Source organism: Perca flavescens, chromosome 10 (genome assembly GCF_004354835.1).
Source record: "Perca flavescens isolate YP-PL-M2 chromosome 10, PFLA_1.0, whole genome shotgun sequence".
Taxonomy (NCBI): domain Eukaryota; kingdom Metazoa; phylum Chordata; class Actinopteri; order Perciformes; family Percidae; genus Perca; species Perca flavescens.
In genome coordinates, this window is record NC_041340.1 from 16,171,846 (window position 1) to 16,188,465 (window position 16,620).

Below are 16,620 nucleotides of genomic sequence, written 5' to 3' on the forward strand. Positions count from 1 at the left end.
CCCATTGTAAAGTGTTATAAGGCTGATGCTCAGACCTTACTGCATAAATGATTAAGTAATACTGAATCTGTTCATCCAATTAGTTACTCCCAAATTGAAATATTCAAACTTGTTTTGTACAATGAACAGTCTAAACCCCACAGATATTCAGTTTACTAACAGAAAATAAAAAATTGAAACAATGGGCTTTTTGCAGATTGGTTTTCTGGCAATCTGCTGATCAATTAATTCTGCTCTAAATTCAATTTTAACCAAATGCCTACATCCCTGCTGTTCCTTGTGGGAGTCATCCCAAAGGGATCAATAAAGAGAAGTCTAAGTTCCATTGATGCTGCAGTATTTGTTCTGGCCACAGGAGGGCACCCCAACACGACTTCTGAAACTTCAAAGTCAAGAACACTTACCCAATCATTGTTATAAATCTCTGTTTATTAAAATATATCAAGCATTTTTCAAAAAAATAAAATTAACACTGTGTCTCCAGTCCACACTGAGAAGAGCATACTATCTGCTGAAACGTCAAGAAGCATCAGTGGTGTCCAAAATCAGTTTTTTATTCTGTATTATGTAGTGTGCAGATCAAAGGGAGTAATCAAATGATCTTTAAAGACCTAAAGAAATACTAAACCATTTCCCTAAAATAAAGATGTCAAGATAAAATGTCTATAGGTTGCTTTCATCCACAGTAGGAAAATAATCTGGTGCTTCTGACACACTACACATTAGTGTAGTGTTTTTCCCCTCTTATAAAAAGTGGCTTATGTTGATAATGTGGAAACACTGACTGTGTTATTAATATGACTGTGGGCAAAAACATATTAAAAGATGCTGTGGTGATGATGATGATCTCACAGGCAGACTATAGGCCCAGAGGTTACAGGAAGCAAATTAAACACAGGAGAGAAATAATTTAATTTAATTGATCTGCTCTACTGGTGTATCACTCACTGAAGGGTGTTATTTTTGTATGGATTTAATTCTGATTCACTCATCTTTCATTTCACCCTTTATTTTTTGTGCTTTCTTGTATTGTCATGCTATACTTTAAAAACCTCCTCTTTGTCCTTTTGTCCTTCTTAGTCTTGGACACAGTCTAGTCGGTTACCATGCACCCAGTAACAGATCTGAGCAAATTTCAGTGGAGTGATGCGCACGGCCACATTGTAATCCCGGTTCTCCCCATCTATCTCCAGCCACTGGTGTCCAGAGAAAATGCCGATGACCTTCCTTTCCCAGCGCTCTAAACTGTTGTCCCACATTCTTCCATACACTCCAGAGCCGCTGGCTCCAGGTCGGGCGTCACAGTGCTGGTATATCAGGTCGCTGGACTCTTCTTCCACAGGACAAAACCTGTACACCAGCTCCCCGGATCTGTCGCTGTCAAAGCCAGAGAAGTGGATGCGATTCCCTGCCAGGTCGTCGGAGGAGGGAGCCACAGAGAGGCGCATGAAGGGACGCCGGTGAGGCCAACGCAACTCCAGCAGAGCGTAATCAAAGTCCATGCTGACCTCCTGAGGGCCCTGGATCCAGCCTTTTGGCACACGGGTACGTTTCACCCTCACCCAGCGGACCAGAGGCTTCTTGGAAGAAGTGAGGCCGACTTTGGTGCCGTTGATGGATGGAGGAATCAGGAATCCCACCCTGAGCTTTCGCGCCCCCTTGACATAATCCTTCCCATCATGAACACAGTGGGCAGCTGTGAGGACGTGCTGCTGAGATACAAGAACGCCGGTGCAGCCGGTGGAGATCCGCACGGCGGTGGAGAAAGGGTAATCCAACAGGAAGTTGTCACCTTGGATGTTAAAACGTCCGTCTGCTCCATATATCTGCCGCCTCACGCGTTTGTGCCTGGGCATCACTCTTGGTCCTCTCTTCGGTGAAGGGTGAGCGAAGTGATCTTCTTCAAACTCCTCGTCGCCCTCCACATTTACAGTGGTGAGAGTGCGGGAGCCGTCAGCATACAGCGTCTCAAAAGCCAGTTTATCTGAGAGCTGCTCCTTCTGGGCCTCCTGCTCTCCTCTGTGGAAGCAGCTGGAGTTGCAGTGAGTGGTGAAGTCCAGCTGTGTCTGAGCGCTGAAGCGGGAGCGGATGAGAGGCATCGGTGCGTGAGGAATGAGCGTGGGGACGTGGACAGCCGGAGGGTGAGGAGGGTGCAAAAGGGACAGTGTGAGAGGGAGGAGGAGCTGGAGGAGCAGGTGAGTCAGCAGGAGGGAGCTCTCGCGTGGCGTCATCATGGTGAAAGAAAACACTGCAACGACACAGAAAATAATCACATACGTGAGAAAAACAGCTTACAAACTTATTTTAAAATGGCATGAATTTCTGCATGTTTGTTTCTGCAAGATTACAGCCGTGGAAAACATTCCCAAACAACACAAACACACTTACAAACACAAAAACTCTAATCCCCCATAAATCTCAACTCTTTCACAGTTGATTGTTGATCGTAAATCCAAGCAGTGATTTGTGAGGTCAGCGTGCAAAATCTAATGTTGCAACGCACGCCTTAGTTTCATCTGGTGTGGCTAGGCAACAATGAACCTCTTGTTCCTATAACATAGATTACCAGAAAAATAGGATTTCAGCCTGATGGAAGCATTTTAATGTACGTTTGGTACAAAAGTTGCAAACAAATTCCAATGGAAGAAAAGAAAATTCAACTGAAAACTCAATTTAAGAGGAAGCAAAGTGGCCAAAAACATAGCTGAGAAGCCAGAACAAAGCGCAGTGGTCAACACTCTAAAAGGAAAAGAAATGCAGTGTGTGATTACTTCAGACATCATTTATAAAAGGCATCAAGATGTTGTTTCCTAGACATGATGCACAAGACATTCTGCATTATTGTTGGTTAGGAGGTTACAGTAAAAACTCTCCCATCAAATATTTGTCAAGGCTCAGAGGTAAGAAGTTGTTTTCCATCAAACATTAACTACTTCACAGTGTATGTGGGGCTTTCAGGGCAGATTAGCAGCAACAAGGAGACACTTGATCCCTTCTAAAGACTGTGGACCTGGAGGCACTCATGGCATTAAAAGAGCAGGTGTGTAAAAGTGAAAAGAAACAAGTCGAGGCACGGTAGGAAAACAGTGCATTATTCTTAACAAAGGGCAGGGTGGGGCCTGTCCACACACCTATGTGCTGTTTCTTCTAACTACTAAGAAGGCAGTTACAAAAAGGAGCTCCTGTAAGCAGGGAAAGTACAAACTTTCTTCCATTTTGACGTGTCAGATACTTGACAGCTGCGGCAGACAGTTATAGAGGATTTCAAGTGGTAAATTGGCTGGTGAAGAAGTGGTAATTTGACATAAACCTGTAGTACAACTTAATAAAAACAATAAAAGTGATATGTTTATGACCACCGTTCAACAGGATGTGGTAAAACAGATGTAATGTCAGTGATTTTGGGATGTAAAGCCTGTGTTTTCAGAGGTGGTTTGAGTGTTGAAACACATTGTTTGACTCTTAAGACAACATTTTCAAGCTCTAAACCATAAACCACAGCTCCTTCTGAGGCTCAGTCTGATGGAAACCACAGGAAAATGATCCAGAGGACAACCCTGTGCAAAACTGACAACATACTGTATAACTAAAGAGCGTTGATTTTTGGGCGGGTGCAGTAACGTGGAGCTTGGAGATTACAGTGCATCTTTAAAGTAGTGCATAGAACTCTTTTCAGTTATATTGCATATAAATGGAGAAAATACATAGTCTACTCTTTCAGTAGAATAGCACTGTCAGGTATCCAAAACCAGGGGTGTCAGACTCTGGGGAAAAAGGGGACTGAGTACCCCGGGCCCTCATGTGAGGAGGGCCCAAAAAGATGCTAGAATGAATAGCTGTGGATGTGGGGAGGGGCCCATAGAAAATGCCTTTATACAGGGCCCAGAATTTTGACACACAAACACTCCACTCTGCAGGACTGAAGACTATAGAAGACTCCCTGTTCCCTGTTCAGCACATGTGATCTACTACAGTCTGACATAACGTTTGCAGCAGAGTCAAACCAAGTTCTGCTCCCTCCTCAGTTTTATCTGGGAAGATGGGAACCGTTGAAGGGATGTTTGGTACCAAGGAACAGTAATGAACCATCTGAAACCTTATACAGACATTCCTCCTATTTCATCTATTTAATCTTTGCTCATTATTTCCCACAAACATTTGGATTGAATAATCACCTTACATCTGGCTGCATAAGGATGTAAAATCCTGATTTAATTTATGGAAAGACCTGTAAACGCAACAGTGGTGGTCTGTCCCAAACTGGACATTAAAGCATCCCAGTACAGACAGGGCAAGGGAAATGGGACCTTCTGACAATTCTCAATTAAATCAATAAATCTAATATATTACCTCCTGAATAGAGCTCGAGGGTCCGTGTTTACATCCCAAGTTTTCCTCACCATCAAACGAGTCCCTGACGATCATTTCCCAGGTTTTCCCTCATCCTCTCCGGTGACAGGCAGGTAGTTCCTCCGTGCTCGTCCTCCAGAAGGAAACTCTGGCTCGCTCTTTTACAGCGTTTCCGAATAAAGCACCAGATGCCGAGTCGCTCTGGATGTCCCAGCACCATCAGACCTTCTGAAACCTGCCCATTCAGACACAGAGCCACAAATAAAAGTATCTTGTCTGAAAAGAAGTGTTTACTCTCTCTGAAGCGTCCTGCCTGTCCTGCTCACGGTCCTAGCGCCCCGCCTTCCGCCTGCCTGCTGGGGGGGGTGGGTGGGGGGGTTAGTTAGTTACTGTTTAGCTACCAGCCTCCAATTACAGTTTATTCTCACATTATATACATTTTTACATCCATAACGTGTAATAATAAGTGGACAAAATCAATGGAATGTTTTAAGTTTTCTTTGAAAGAAAAGTCATAGTATAGATAGGTCGAAAAGTCATAGTATAGTTATGTCGAAAAAAGTCATATAAAAGTCAAAGTATAGTATATCGAAAAAATGAATAAAAAAAAGTCATAGTATAGTATATCGAAAAAATGAATAAAAAAAAGTCATAGTATAGTATGTCGAAATAAGTGATAAAAAGTCATAGTATAGTATGTCGAAAAAAGTCAGTGTACTATGTTGAAAAACGTCCTTGTATAGTAGGCTATGTCGAAAAAAGTGATAAAAAAGTGATAACAAGTCAGTATAGTATGTTGAATAAAGTGATTAAAAAAAGTGATAAAAAGTCAGTATAGTATGTTGAATAAAGTGATAAAACGTCAGTGTAGTATGTCAAAAAAAGTGATAAAAAGTAATAGAATAGTATGTCAAAAAAGTGATAAAAATTATTATAGCATGTCTTAAAAAGTCATAGTATACTTGCTGGTGCTATTTGGAGCAGTGCTAACCACTGAGCCAAAGTGACACCTAATAGAGAATGCTGAAAACAGTCATTGTGTAGTATATAGAAAAAGTCATAGTATAGAATGTAAAAAAAAAATCATAGTATAGAACATTGGGAAAAAAAGTAATAGTATAGTATGTTGAATAAAGTGATAAATAAGGCATAGTATGTCATGAAAAGTAGCGGTATAGTATGTCAACAAAAGTCATACTGGGAATCAAACCTGGGTCAGAGTCTGCAGTTCCTACTTGCTGGTGCTATTTGGAGCAGTGCTAACCACTGAGGCACTGTGACACCAAATAAAGTATGTTGAAAAGTCATAGCATAGTATGTCGAAAAAAGCTATTAAAAAGTCATAGTATAGTATGTCGACACAAAGTGATAAAAAAGTCATGGTATAGAATGTTAAAAAAGTGATTAAAAAAAAGTCATAGTATAGTATATCGAAAAAAGTCACAGTAAAGTAGGTAAAAAAAAGTGATTAAAAAGTCATAGTTTAGAATGTCAAAAATAGTCAAAGTATAGTATGTTGAATTAAAGTCATAAAAAAGTAATTGTTTAGTATATCGAAAAAAGTCATGCAGGGAATTGAACCTGGGTCAGAGTCTGCAGTTCCTACTTGTTGGTGCTATTTGGAGCAGTGCTAACCACTGAGGCACTGTGACACCAAATAAAGTATGTACATTGAAAAATGTCATACTAAAGTTAAACTTAGTTAAAAAACTGTAAAAGATATCGAAAAGTGGAATCATACTGTAATATGTAAAGGTTTTGTGAACGGTCTAAAGTTTGAATGACGTCTGTAGGCAGAAGCCTGAAGAGGATTTAAAGATTGCTCCATTGACTTTAAATGTAAAAAGAAAACTGCTTAATATTTTAAAAAGTTTAATACAAGCACAAATGGTCGTAAGAGCTGAACATATTAATATTTAAATGTTTTTTGTAGCTGAAAGTATGCAGAAGTAGTAGGCGACCGAAAATTGTACAGAAGAATCGGATAACAATACTGTGAATGCTGCTAATTTAGTATTCACACAATAAGTTGTCGGGCAAGAGTTGCAAGAGTTTTGTCAAACATAGTGACAAACACCATTCACAAGTAACCACACTGAACAAAGTGATGTCTCACTTTGACTGAGCAGCAAAAAAAAAAAAAAAGTATTCCATTTATAATCTAAACAAAGAGCAGCAAACAATTACTGGCGTTTCCAAAGCCAACATCAGCAAATATTTGCTATTTTTAAAAGCTAAATGACTGAATTTGTTTTTAAAATTGTCAGTCAACTAAATGAATAATTGGAAATCATTTCAGCACTTGTCAGCTTGTCTAGACATTTGCTGACTGAGTCGGTTATACAGTAAGTTCAGTCACTGAGTTGTATTACATTGAAGAACTTTGACCTGACTTTTTAGTTTATTTGCTTATTCAAGGCTGCAAGAAAACTGATGCTTTTATACAAAAGTGTGATACTGTCGCATGTTTTAAGGCAATATACTGTTTTATTTTTAAACATTAACATCCAATGCAGTGAATCAAGCATTTGGCACTTTCATTGGTAGCCTACAGTACAGCCAAGCAAGAAAAGTCTTGTTTCTGGCATTACTGTGCTCTAATTATCACCTGTGCCAAAAGCAATGATAAAAATAAGTGAAGAGCAACTCCTGAATGCTCAGAGATGGCAGCTGGCAGGCAGAGGACTGTTGGGGCATGTTGGCAGCAGTGTTCACCTCGTCCTCTGCTGCCTGACCTTGATCTCCAAGAGGTCTTTCACATCTCATTCAGGGTCTCTCTGAACGTGTGGAATTTAGGAAGCCGTGCACCGACGCTCCCATGGGCTTTGTTGTAAGCTTCAGGGGTGCCGAAACAGAGCTCCCAGTCACAGCGACAGTGCTTTCATGAATGCTGAGGAATCTCCCAACAAGGGCACAAGTCAGGCTGTGGGCACAATGCGGCCGCTGTTGTCCTCGAAGCAAATGTCACCCCGGAGGGAACACCTACCAAACCTGCCTCTCCTCCTCTGTAATGAAATCTTCAACTGGTGCTGTTCCTGCAGCGTGAACAGTGTAGTGCTGACAGATTAGATGTAAACTATATTCCCTCAGAAATATGGAGGGGAATCATTGTGGATGGGAAGGAAGGTAGCAGGCAAAAGGCCAGAGAGGTGTGAATGTGTAACTTTGTAAGCGCGCTGTGTGGGATGATGGTATCACTGCCTATCTGCTACAGAGAGTGAGCACAAGAGGTTTCCTTTGTGTGTGTGTGTGTGTGTGTGTGTGTGTGTGTGTGTGTGTGTGTGTGGCATTAAGCAACTTGGTTTCTGTTTCTCTCTTTCCCTTCCGCTCATATTCTTTTCCAACAGTGTAAAATTATACAGGACATAAGATCCTTATTGAAGGAATAATTAGAAAAATGCTTATTTGCATTTTTTTACAGAGAGTGAGATGAGAACATGATACCGCTCTACTGTTGGTACACTGGATATGTAGCTAAAGCCAATCAGCAGCCGGTTAGCTTATAGCTTAGCATAAAGAATGGAAACAAGGGAAAACACCAAACCTGGTTCCATCCAACTGTAACAAAATCAGTCTATAAGCCATTCTAAAGCTCACTACTTAGCACATTATATCCTGTATGTTTAATCTGTACAAAAACCAAAGTGTAAAAAACACAATTTGTAGTTTTACATGGAGTTATGTGCCGGACTAAAGTGATGGCATCTGGCCGAGAAATATTTCGCACATAACTTCTTGCAAAACCACAAATTGTTGTTTTTACAGTTACATTTTGTATGATTTACAAAAAACTATATAAGATCTGTTAACAAGTGAATTTTAGAGGTGCTGGTATGCGATCTAGCTGTTCTACCGTTTTCCATTCTTTATGCTAAGCTAAGATAACCAGCTGCTGGATGTAGCTTCATATTTAGCGTATAAGACATGAGAGTGGTTTTATTCTAATTATCTATTTTTAAGCAAGAAAAAAATTATAAGTTTATTTCCCAAAATGTAAAACTGTTCCTTAAATTGAAAAATTCCATGTATTTTAATTTTTAGTAGGAAAAATAGAAAAGATACATATTGATTAAATACATTATTAATGCACTAAAACTGGTTGTTACATCCTTTCTTTCACAATTTATTTTTTCCTCCAAATTTTTAGTAAAGGTAAAAGTCTTTCTCTGATTAAGAAAGCAAATAACTGTATTTTCCAAAAAGTCAAACTATTCCTGTATTTTGGGAAACTGTATCAAAGCTTTTTACACATGATGGAAAGTTTCCAGTACATTTTTCTCAATTTGTCAACCTGTGTAAATTGATGCGTACGGTAAGAGGTCTTGTCAAGATAAAAAAAAGCCTTTTGGGTCCAGTGTCCCACCTGTCTCCTGTCTGTCGTACGGTAGATTAGCAGTTCCTTGTTTAACACGTGTTATAAGGTTTATTCATGGTTCAGTTTTCAGATGAGTCACCTGCAGTGTTTTTGACAGTTTAAAGGAAAAACCTGCCTTCAAACTGTTAAAAGCAGCTGTTGGTCGTATATCTTTCATTTCAGAAAACCATTTGTTTTGTCTGACATGTTCATTCATTTGTTCAGGTTTTACTGCTTATTCCTGTCATGGGTCACACATGGCTGGAGTCTTGAAGCTCCCAGCATGCTTTGGGTGGTGGAAAAGTGTAAATAAATACATTGGACAGGTCTAATACAGACACTCACTGGTCCCATTTTAGACTATAAACTCACCTGACTTGCACGTCTTTGGCATTTGGAAGGACACAGCATTGAAAGCAGGGAGAACATGTCGACTCCAGATGAAAGAACATTCCTAGACTGAGAATCGACCCTGTGACTCCTACACACTGCTGCCTCTGTTTGATGGTTTCATTCTTTCCCCACTGCACTGCAGACCATGAGCTCCACGTCACACGATGTGCTCATTCATACATGGACACCAGGTGGGATGGTCACTTTAATGATCACCCTTTAGTTATGTAGCGTCAGGTCTGACTGAGCGGGCCTTCTGGTCAGTGAACATACCAGATGTAAACATGAGAGCTTTTTTGCACAAGTGATTTATTAGAACTGCACAGAGAACACAGCAAATGCTTGCCAAATACTTTGATTTTACTGCGTGAAAGAACATTTTCACAGCCATTTTTTTAATATTTGCTGGGATTAAATGGATACTACTTTTAAAAACTCTGCTTTCCTTGAAAGAAGTAAGTATAAACTTTTGCATCCGGCAGCCAAGAAGACTGAGAGTCCACAGCCATGCTAGCAGCTCTGTAATCCTTGTTCTTTCTCTTCATCTTATTATCTTTTTCTTGTGAAATACTGGATACTTTCACCTCCTCTGAGCTACAGCATAGGCACTCTGTGGGACAAAATCTTCTGTCTTATTCTTGAAGATAACTGGCCTAACTAACTCAACGTATGACATATGCTAACATATTTTCATCGTATTGATGCTCCAAAACATGCTCCATAAAGACACCAACCCAGAGCAGCTAAAAGGGAGATTTGAACAGGTGCTGCGAGTCACTTAGACACCAGTTCACTACTGCTTTTGGTGGTCATCAAACACTATTTTGAAAAAGTAGAAAGATGGAAAAACAAATAACCCCTTTACAAAACAACTCTGGAAATACACTGAACACTTCATATATTTAACAGAGTGAGGAGTGTTTTTTTCCTCTTCTTCATGTCTCTTTAAAGGTCCACTGTGTAGGAATTTCTCCCATCTAGCGTTGAGATCATATATCGCAATCAACTCTCTCGCACCACGCAGTTCAAAGTACGTATTACAGCTACGGTAGCCTTCACTCTTCAAAAAGCCAGTCTCTTGCCCTTTTCAATATCCTGGGCGAAGAAGAGGACTCATGTTCCTGAAATTTGGATTTTGAATTTGTGTTGTCCTTTTCATTTCCTTCTTCAAACTTGCCGGGGCCGGGAAGCTACGATACCCATTAGCAGCATTAGCAGCACCTGTGAATTTATCATGTGACAGCGAAAAGGCGAAAGGCGGAGCAGTATGTCCTGTATGTCCCTTACCAGCTAACGTATTTCAAGATGGCGCATGAATATGGAGCATCTACCCCAGTTCATGCAAATGCAAATGTAAAATTTCAATCCAAAATGATTACTTGGAATAGATGGTGGTGTTAAATATTCATGAAAAAGGACAAGTTTGTGAACGGGCAACACAGATTTTGATAATGAACAACTAAAGACGTTACACACTGGACCTTTAACACTGAGGTCTTGAAGCGACCTTCCTCCTAAACCCCTGACCCCCCCAATCCTCAACACTCTCTGTCACTTTCTCTGACCCATACTCACACTTTCCAAGATGATTCATTTAAGAAAACAAAAAATATGCCTCATAGACCCTGCTCTCTTCCCCCCTCTGGGGAAACTACTGTTATGTTCATTAACATCTAACCATTTTTCAGGGAAGTGCGTTATTAGTCTGTCAATGTACAGCAGGGAGGAGTGGAAAACAAATAAAAATAAAGCCATCAAATGCCCAGCTGCATACGTCACTTGTGTTTTACTTTCTTCATATTTATTTTTTTAGTGTTTGTGCAGGATTCCCTAATATGTGTCACTTCTGGTATCTGTCGGGGCTGAGCTTGTTCAGCCTGCAGGATTCCAGATGAGTTCACACTGGGTTCGTGTGAGCAGGCCATTCCTTAAATTTCCATGGAAATGGTGCTGTGGCACTGAGCACAAGTCAAAGCCTGTAAAAACTTCATATAGTACAGAGTTCATCCCTTACATATACTACCTTGTGTGCAAATTAGAGCTAAATACATTTGTACGTTAGGGTGGTGAACAAAGATGAAGATCATGGTGGGCCGAGGGATCAAGGCTTGTGTGACCGTTCAGCTGACATGCTGTGAGGGCCCCAAGACAGTTTCTGTAAGCAAATGGGGATTTATTAACTGGATCACAGGGTTTTCTCTGGACTCTCTAATCTGATAATTGGCGTCAGATTCAAACAAGCCATCTGAGCCTTAAAACAGTAGAGTGAACCTTTTATAACAATCCTGCTTGACCCACTCTTGGCCAAACCCTCTTGTCACTTAGGAACCGCAGAAACTGGAGCCTTTTTAGAGAGCAGTTCTTTAAAGAGGGGGACTGTGAACACAAAGAATGTCCCCTTTCTCCTCTCCAGACTCAGTGTTTTATGTCCCCTTTTTTTACATCTGGATATATTTATTGCTTCTTCACCCCTTTTTGTCCCTTTTCGTCAAAGCCCCCCCATCCCATCTGTCTGTCCTCTATCTCTCCTCATCATCAGGTCAAAACTGAGGAAACATTTTCCACATTTTTGGTCCACGTGTTGTTGCAGCACTTCAGCCGTTATATTTTCCTCCCCAATAAATATCTCATCCTTCTGTTGAGCAGAAACCCCTCTCGCCGTTGCTCTCCGGTTCTCCTGCAGGGCCTTGTGGGTACGTATTCAGCCCAACTTCCCCTCGGCATGATGTCATTTCAAGTTTGGCTGCATGAGCTGTAAGAGGAAAAGAAAAAAAAGGAAAATCACAGTTAGCAAAAACAGAACTAAGGAATGCAAACTGCGATAAAATCCATCAGGAGAAAGGTTGAGAGTGTGTCTCCTCATATCTTTAACCAGTCTGGGCAGAGTGAAGTGTGTAGGAGAGAGGCTGCTGCTGAGATTGGAAGTCGTCCCAAAAGGTATTCAGTCGCTCCAGCCTCCGGCCTCCCATAACAACCTTAAAACATCTCTTTGGCCTGGATGGATATACACTATGGAAAGGAGAAGTGCATCTGTTGGCGTAATCAAGTGATATAATGGTTACAACAGGAATTATGGTCCCAAATGGCAAAATAAATTCACTTATCGCTATTAAGTCACTTCACAGATTGTTGTCAAAGTAGCCGAAATGCCAGTTCTCTGTAAAAGAATGTTGGCCACATATATGTTATATTAATACGAAAACGTAGCATTTCCAACTATTGTTTCTCAGTTAAGTGGTGTTGAAGAGAAACAGTAGTTGAAGAAGAAAAACACTACCAAATAGATATAAACTAGTGTATAATATCTTATGAGAACCAAACCCTACGATCTTTGACTCTGTTTTTAGTTTTCTTTTTTTTATCACTAATATTATTCTTGTTATGTTAATCATGACCCAGAACAAATCTTGATCCTGAAAACAATGCTGTCCAATAAGGGAATTAACAAAAGCAAACACAATTTTATGTTTCCAATTCCTCATGAAAAAATACTTCACACATAAACCTCCCAGTATGATGAGAAGATCTGTGCTAAAACATTTGCTAGAACCTTAAGAACAATAGGCACGACACAAGTGTGGGTTGAATATTTGGGTAATTTTAACTGAAACCAGAAGGGGGAAAAGAACTCAGGGAATGCTAGAAATCTTGTGAGATGTGAGTTGCTTGGTGAGACTATAGATAATACAGAAGCGTCTCTCCATCTGTGATCAACAGTGACAATTGAAGTGAAAGAGTCTTGAGAGTCTTGAGCATGCAGCTGTTATACATTGTGGAAAACGTGTGAGCCTCAAGTAGAAAGCTAAGCCTTCATCAGACCAATATGGTTTGAATATCGAGAAATCATCAAACAAGGCTTTGAAAGAAATACAACGCGGTTGACTGCAAATCATCTGACTACAAGAGATAGATCAAACTTCCTGAAGCCGTTTCTGTGAAAGAGACGGAGACAAAGAGCATGCAGGTCATTTGAGTGAAGAAACAAATCTGCTGTAAAGGACTCTGTAAACAGACCCAAATATTTACAGCCTCAGAGTGAACATTCCCGCTTACCTTCTTCTGTGTGAATTTTGAGCAGAGAGACAGTTGAGATTCATTGATCAGTTTTCTACTGAAAACTTAATTTTACATCCCACTTGCATGTCCCCGTTTTAAGTATGTGAGTCTAATCGCACTAAAATGTTGGTGTATTTTCTCCCATTCGGGAAACTCCAAACATATTTCACCTATTCTTTTACAAGCTTATAAATTTCTTTAAGAATATAAAGTATTCCATGACAACATAACTTGTCACCTCATCACAACTGTAATCAATTATGTGACCCCAAACCCAGTTAGTAACTTTCAGGTGTAAAGATATCTTTAACAAGTATCTCCAATCTGTATGTGATCAATCTTGGGGGACAAAGGGCTAATTCTTATTAAATGATCATAATATATAATCTTATGTGTATTCTATCACTGAGCAATAAGTTGGTCCCCAGAGTGAAATATGCAGAACTTCAATGGTTGAGGGCTAACTTAAAATTATATAATTTAAAGCTGCAATTGATTTTTGGGGCCTTTTGTGGGCAGCATAACAAGCTACAAACCACATGAAACAGTTGTCACCTTTAAAGTTGTTATGGCTAATGTGTTAGCAAATAGCTGTAATTTTACATATCCAGCTGTTACGGAGCAACATTAGCATCCATTTGGAGTCGTGTTTCTGGCTACCTGAAGAATGCAAGTCCAATATTCTCTACTTTTAGCTCTGTTTTTTGTCCGCACCAACTCCTGAGAGAAAATAGATGTTTTTAGCTTGCTAGTTGCTGTATAGCTAGTTTGTTCACCAGCTAGTCACTAACTTTGTCTGTCTGCTATTTGTTGCTGGGCAGGGAGCAAACAGTGGGTTTTTGGAGCTCTTTTGCTACCTGCATTGTTTATATTGAAAATACTGATTAGTGCTTTAAGTACTCTGGTTACCTGCCTCAATAATAACTTTTTTGCACAGATGTTTCTTCTAATAAGAGGTTAAAATAACCATTCCTCCAACAAACTAAAGTCACCTAAATATATCCCAGTTAAAAATGTAAGGCAGGGCACTTTAATAACCATGTGTACTCTCTTGCCTCATGTAGGCTATCAGAGTAAACAGTTCTACAATCAACTAAATCCAGACTGAGAGGGGGCACCCGAGTCCTGACATGGATGTATTAACTGAGTGGAAGGTGGAATGTTCTGGAATGTTCCGGAATGTTATCAAACTTACATTGGGGCCCGCCCACAGGAACAACGCAGTTGCTAGGTAATGAAGAAGCCATGATAATGGCCACAATGTGGTCTGTTAACTGAGGTGTGTGTGTGTGTGTGTGTGTGTGTGTGTGTGTGTGTGTGTGTGTGTGTTGTGTGTGTGTGTGTGTGTGTGTGTGTGTGTGTGTGTGTGTGTGTGTGTGTGTGTGTGTGTGTGTGTGTTTGTTTGTTTGCATTCGTGCATTTACTCAAGCCCCCAAACACAACAAAAAGCACCTTTCAAGGAATAAAGCCTTTCATTCTTGAGAGTAATAACCAGGATGGAAAATGGTTCATTTAGATGATTCTGATTTCAATTTAGGTGGGTAATTTAATTTAGGTTTATATGTATATTTCTTATTTTTTTATATTATTCTGTCCTTTTATTTCTTTAAATAACCTAACAATTTAAGGCACTTTTGGTTTTCATCCTGCATGAAGCAACTGGAGATGATCCAGATGCAGCTTTAATAAATAGCTGAGAGGCTACCAGATCTCTTCACTCTGCTGTTATCTGCAGCTGCTAATCCTCACACTTACATGCAATATTAATTTGGTGACACCGCTCTCAAACAAAACACAGCAGCAGTGTACATAATCACTGTCAGGCTTGCTAAGCAGACATATCCTACACTTAACTTGTCTGTGAATAAAGAGAAACAAGTCCTTCTTTTTAGCCCACACACACCCTGCCACTCTCCAACAAACAATTTAAAGTTCCTAACAAGGTCTAAATTATCAGTGCATGAGTTCCCTCAGTGAAATTAAAGAATGTTTCCATTGCTCACCTCTTTCCCTCAAATATCTACTACATGGCTTTTTTTTTTATGATTCTAACTCTGCCAGAGCTGCAAGTGAATGAAGAGCTGAGCAAGCCAAAAGACTGCACTGGGAGGTTTTCATGGTTCTAAAAGAAAAAATCTAAGAGGGGAGAGAGAGAGAGAAGGAAAAGAACGTGGCTTCACTTCGTGCATTCTTTCCTTCATCAGGAATTCACTGAGGTTTGGCCGTGCACTTTTTACTGGAGCCTTTTCCTGTTCGCCTGGGAATAACAAGGTCGTCCTTTTCTTGTCCCTGTGCGCTTTGAACAGAGCTGTCCAAGTGCTCATGGCAACTCCACACCCATAGTTTAATCCTTTAAATACCGCATATCACACAGAAACAAAGCAAGCCTCCACTCCCAGTATCCAAAATAGACCCCTGAAAGATGTGGAGCTCATTTTCCTGAGAATAATGCTCTCTATGCAAATAAGCCACAAGCTCGGGTTCAGGGTTTTGTCCCCCTGGCTGGTTCTCTTTTCAGCTGCGGACAGATTGATGAAGCAAAGACGCTCATAATTGGATTCCAGCATGGCACATCTCTGCTCTGTGCTCAGCTGGAGCTTATTGTTTTTGACCAGCATTTAATCCACGGCTGATTGGGGACTATAAATTCTACAGACAGGAGATGGCACAGAGATTTACAGCTCCAAAAAGACTTCAGGGCTATGACAAAACATTCCAGCGACAACTGTTTAATTGTAAACTTATCTAAAGGTTATCCGTAGCCAGATGAACAAAAAGCCCTGAGGACATGAGTGCCTGAGAATCTGGGATGATCACAAAAGCTTTGCAAATGCATGTCTGTTTATAATAAGCAGTAGAATCCAAAACACTCCATGCAGAGCCAAGGAAAACTTGGAGAAAAACCTCAAATGTGTCTGACACCAGGGACTCAGCTGGAGGAGACTTTGAAAGAGACGTCCTGTACCAGCAAAACCAATAAAAAACAGTTCATAAATGTCTCCGTTGTCTCCACCTGTCAAACTTTTCCTGACTAACCAAATATTGATTATAGGCCTACTTTTTTCTTAACACATTATGCTTTCACTGTCTTCCCCTATCTCACTCAATAACACGTTAGGGAAGTAATGATTGTGTAACCCCGATTTAAAATTTCAACCTGTTGAATCACTTTAGCACCATCTCTCTCACAGATTTAAGACACAATGCTCCAATTGCACCAATTGTTCCTGTTTTTCCCCAAAGCCTTTGCAAGGCAGCGCAAACATCTGGTGGCTCAGTGCAGGCAGTGGGCCCGGTGACAACAGTCTGTAAGAGAAAGAGAGAGAGGCGGCTGAGGTGGCCACAGCCTGATCTCAGTACAGACGAGGCTGGGCGGCTGCTGTGTGTCCTTACGTTCAACTCCTGTCTAGATGCAGAATAGTAACACTATTACTCAGCCAGGACTTGCTCCCACTGACACTTGGACA

The 16,620-nt window shown here is 40.4% G+C and overlaps 1 protein-coding gene across 2 annotated transcripts; it reads right to left on the bottom strand.

Annotated features, from left to right (window-relative positions):
* Positions 1-408: 408 nt before the first annotated feature.
* prss23 (serine protease 23) lies at positions 409-4,680 on the bottom strand. Of its 2 annotated transcripts, none has more exons than XM_028589163.1 (2): positions 4,401-4,680; positions 409-2,248 (listed from the first exon to the last, which is right to left on the bottom strand). In XM_028589163.1, the coding sequence occupies exons 1-2, from the start codon at positions 4,423-4,425 to the stop codon at positions 1,077-1,079; spliced, it is 1,197 nt and encodes a 398-aa protein (XP_028444964.1). In that variant the 5' UTR covers positions 4,426-4,680; the 3' UTR covers positions 409-1,076. The 2 variants fall into 2 exon arrangements, with proteins under 2 accessions (XP_028444964.1, XP_028444965.1); XM_028589164.1 differs by having other exon boundaries at positions 4,351-4,680.
* Positions 4,681-16,620: the final 11,940 nt, after the last annotated feature.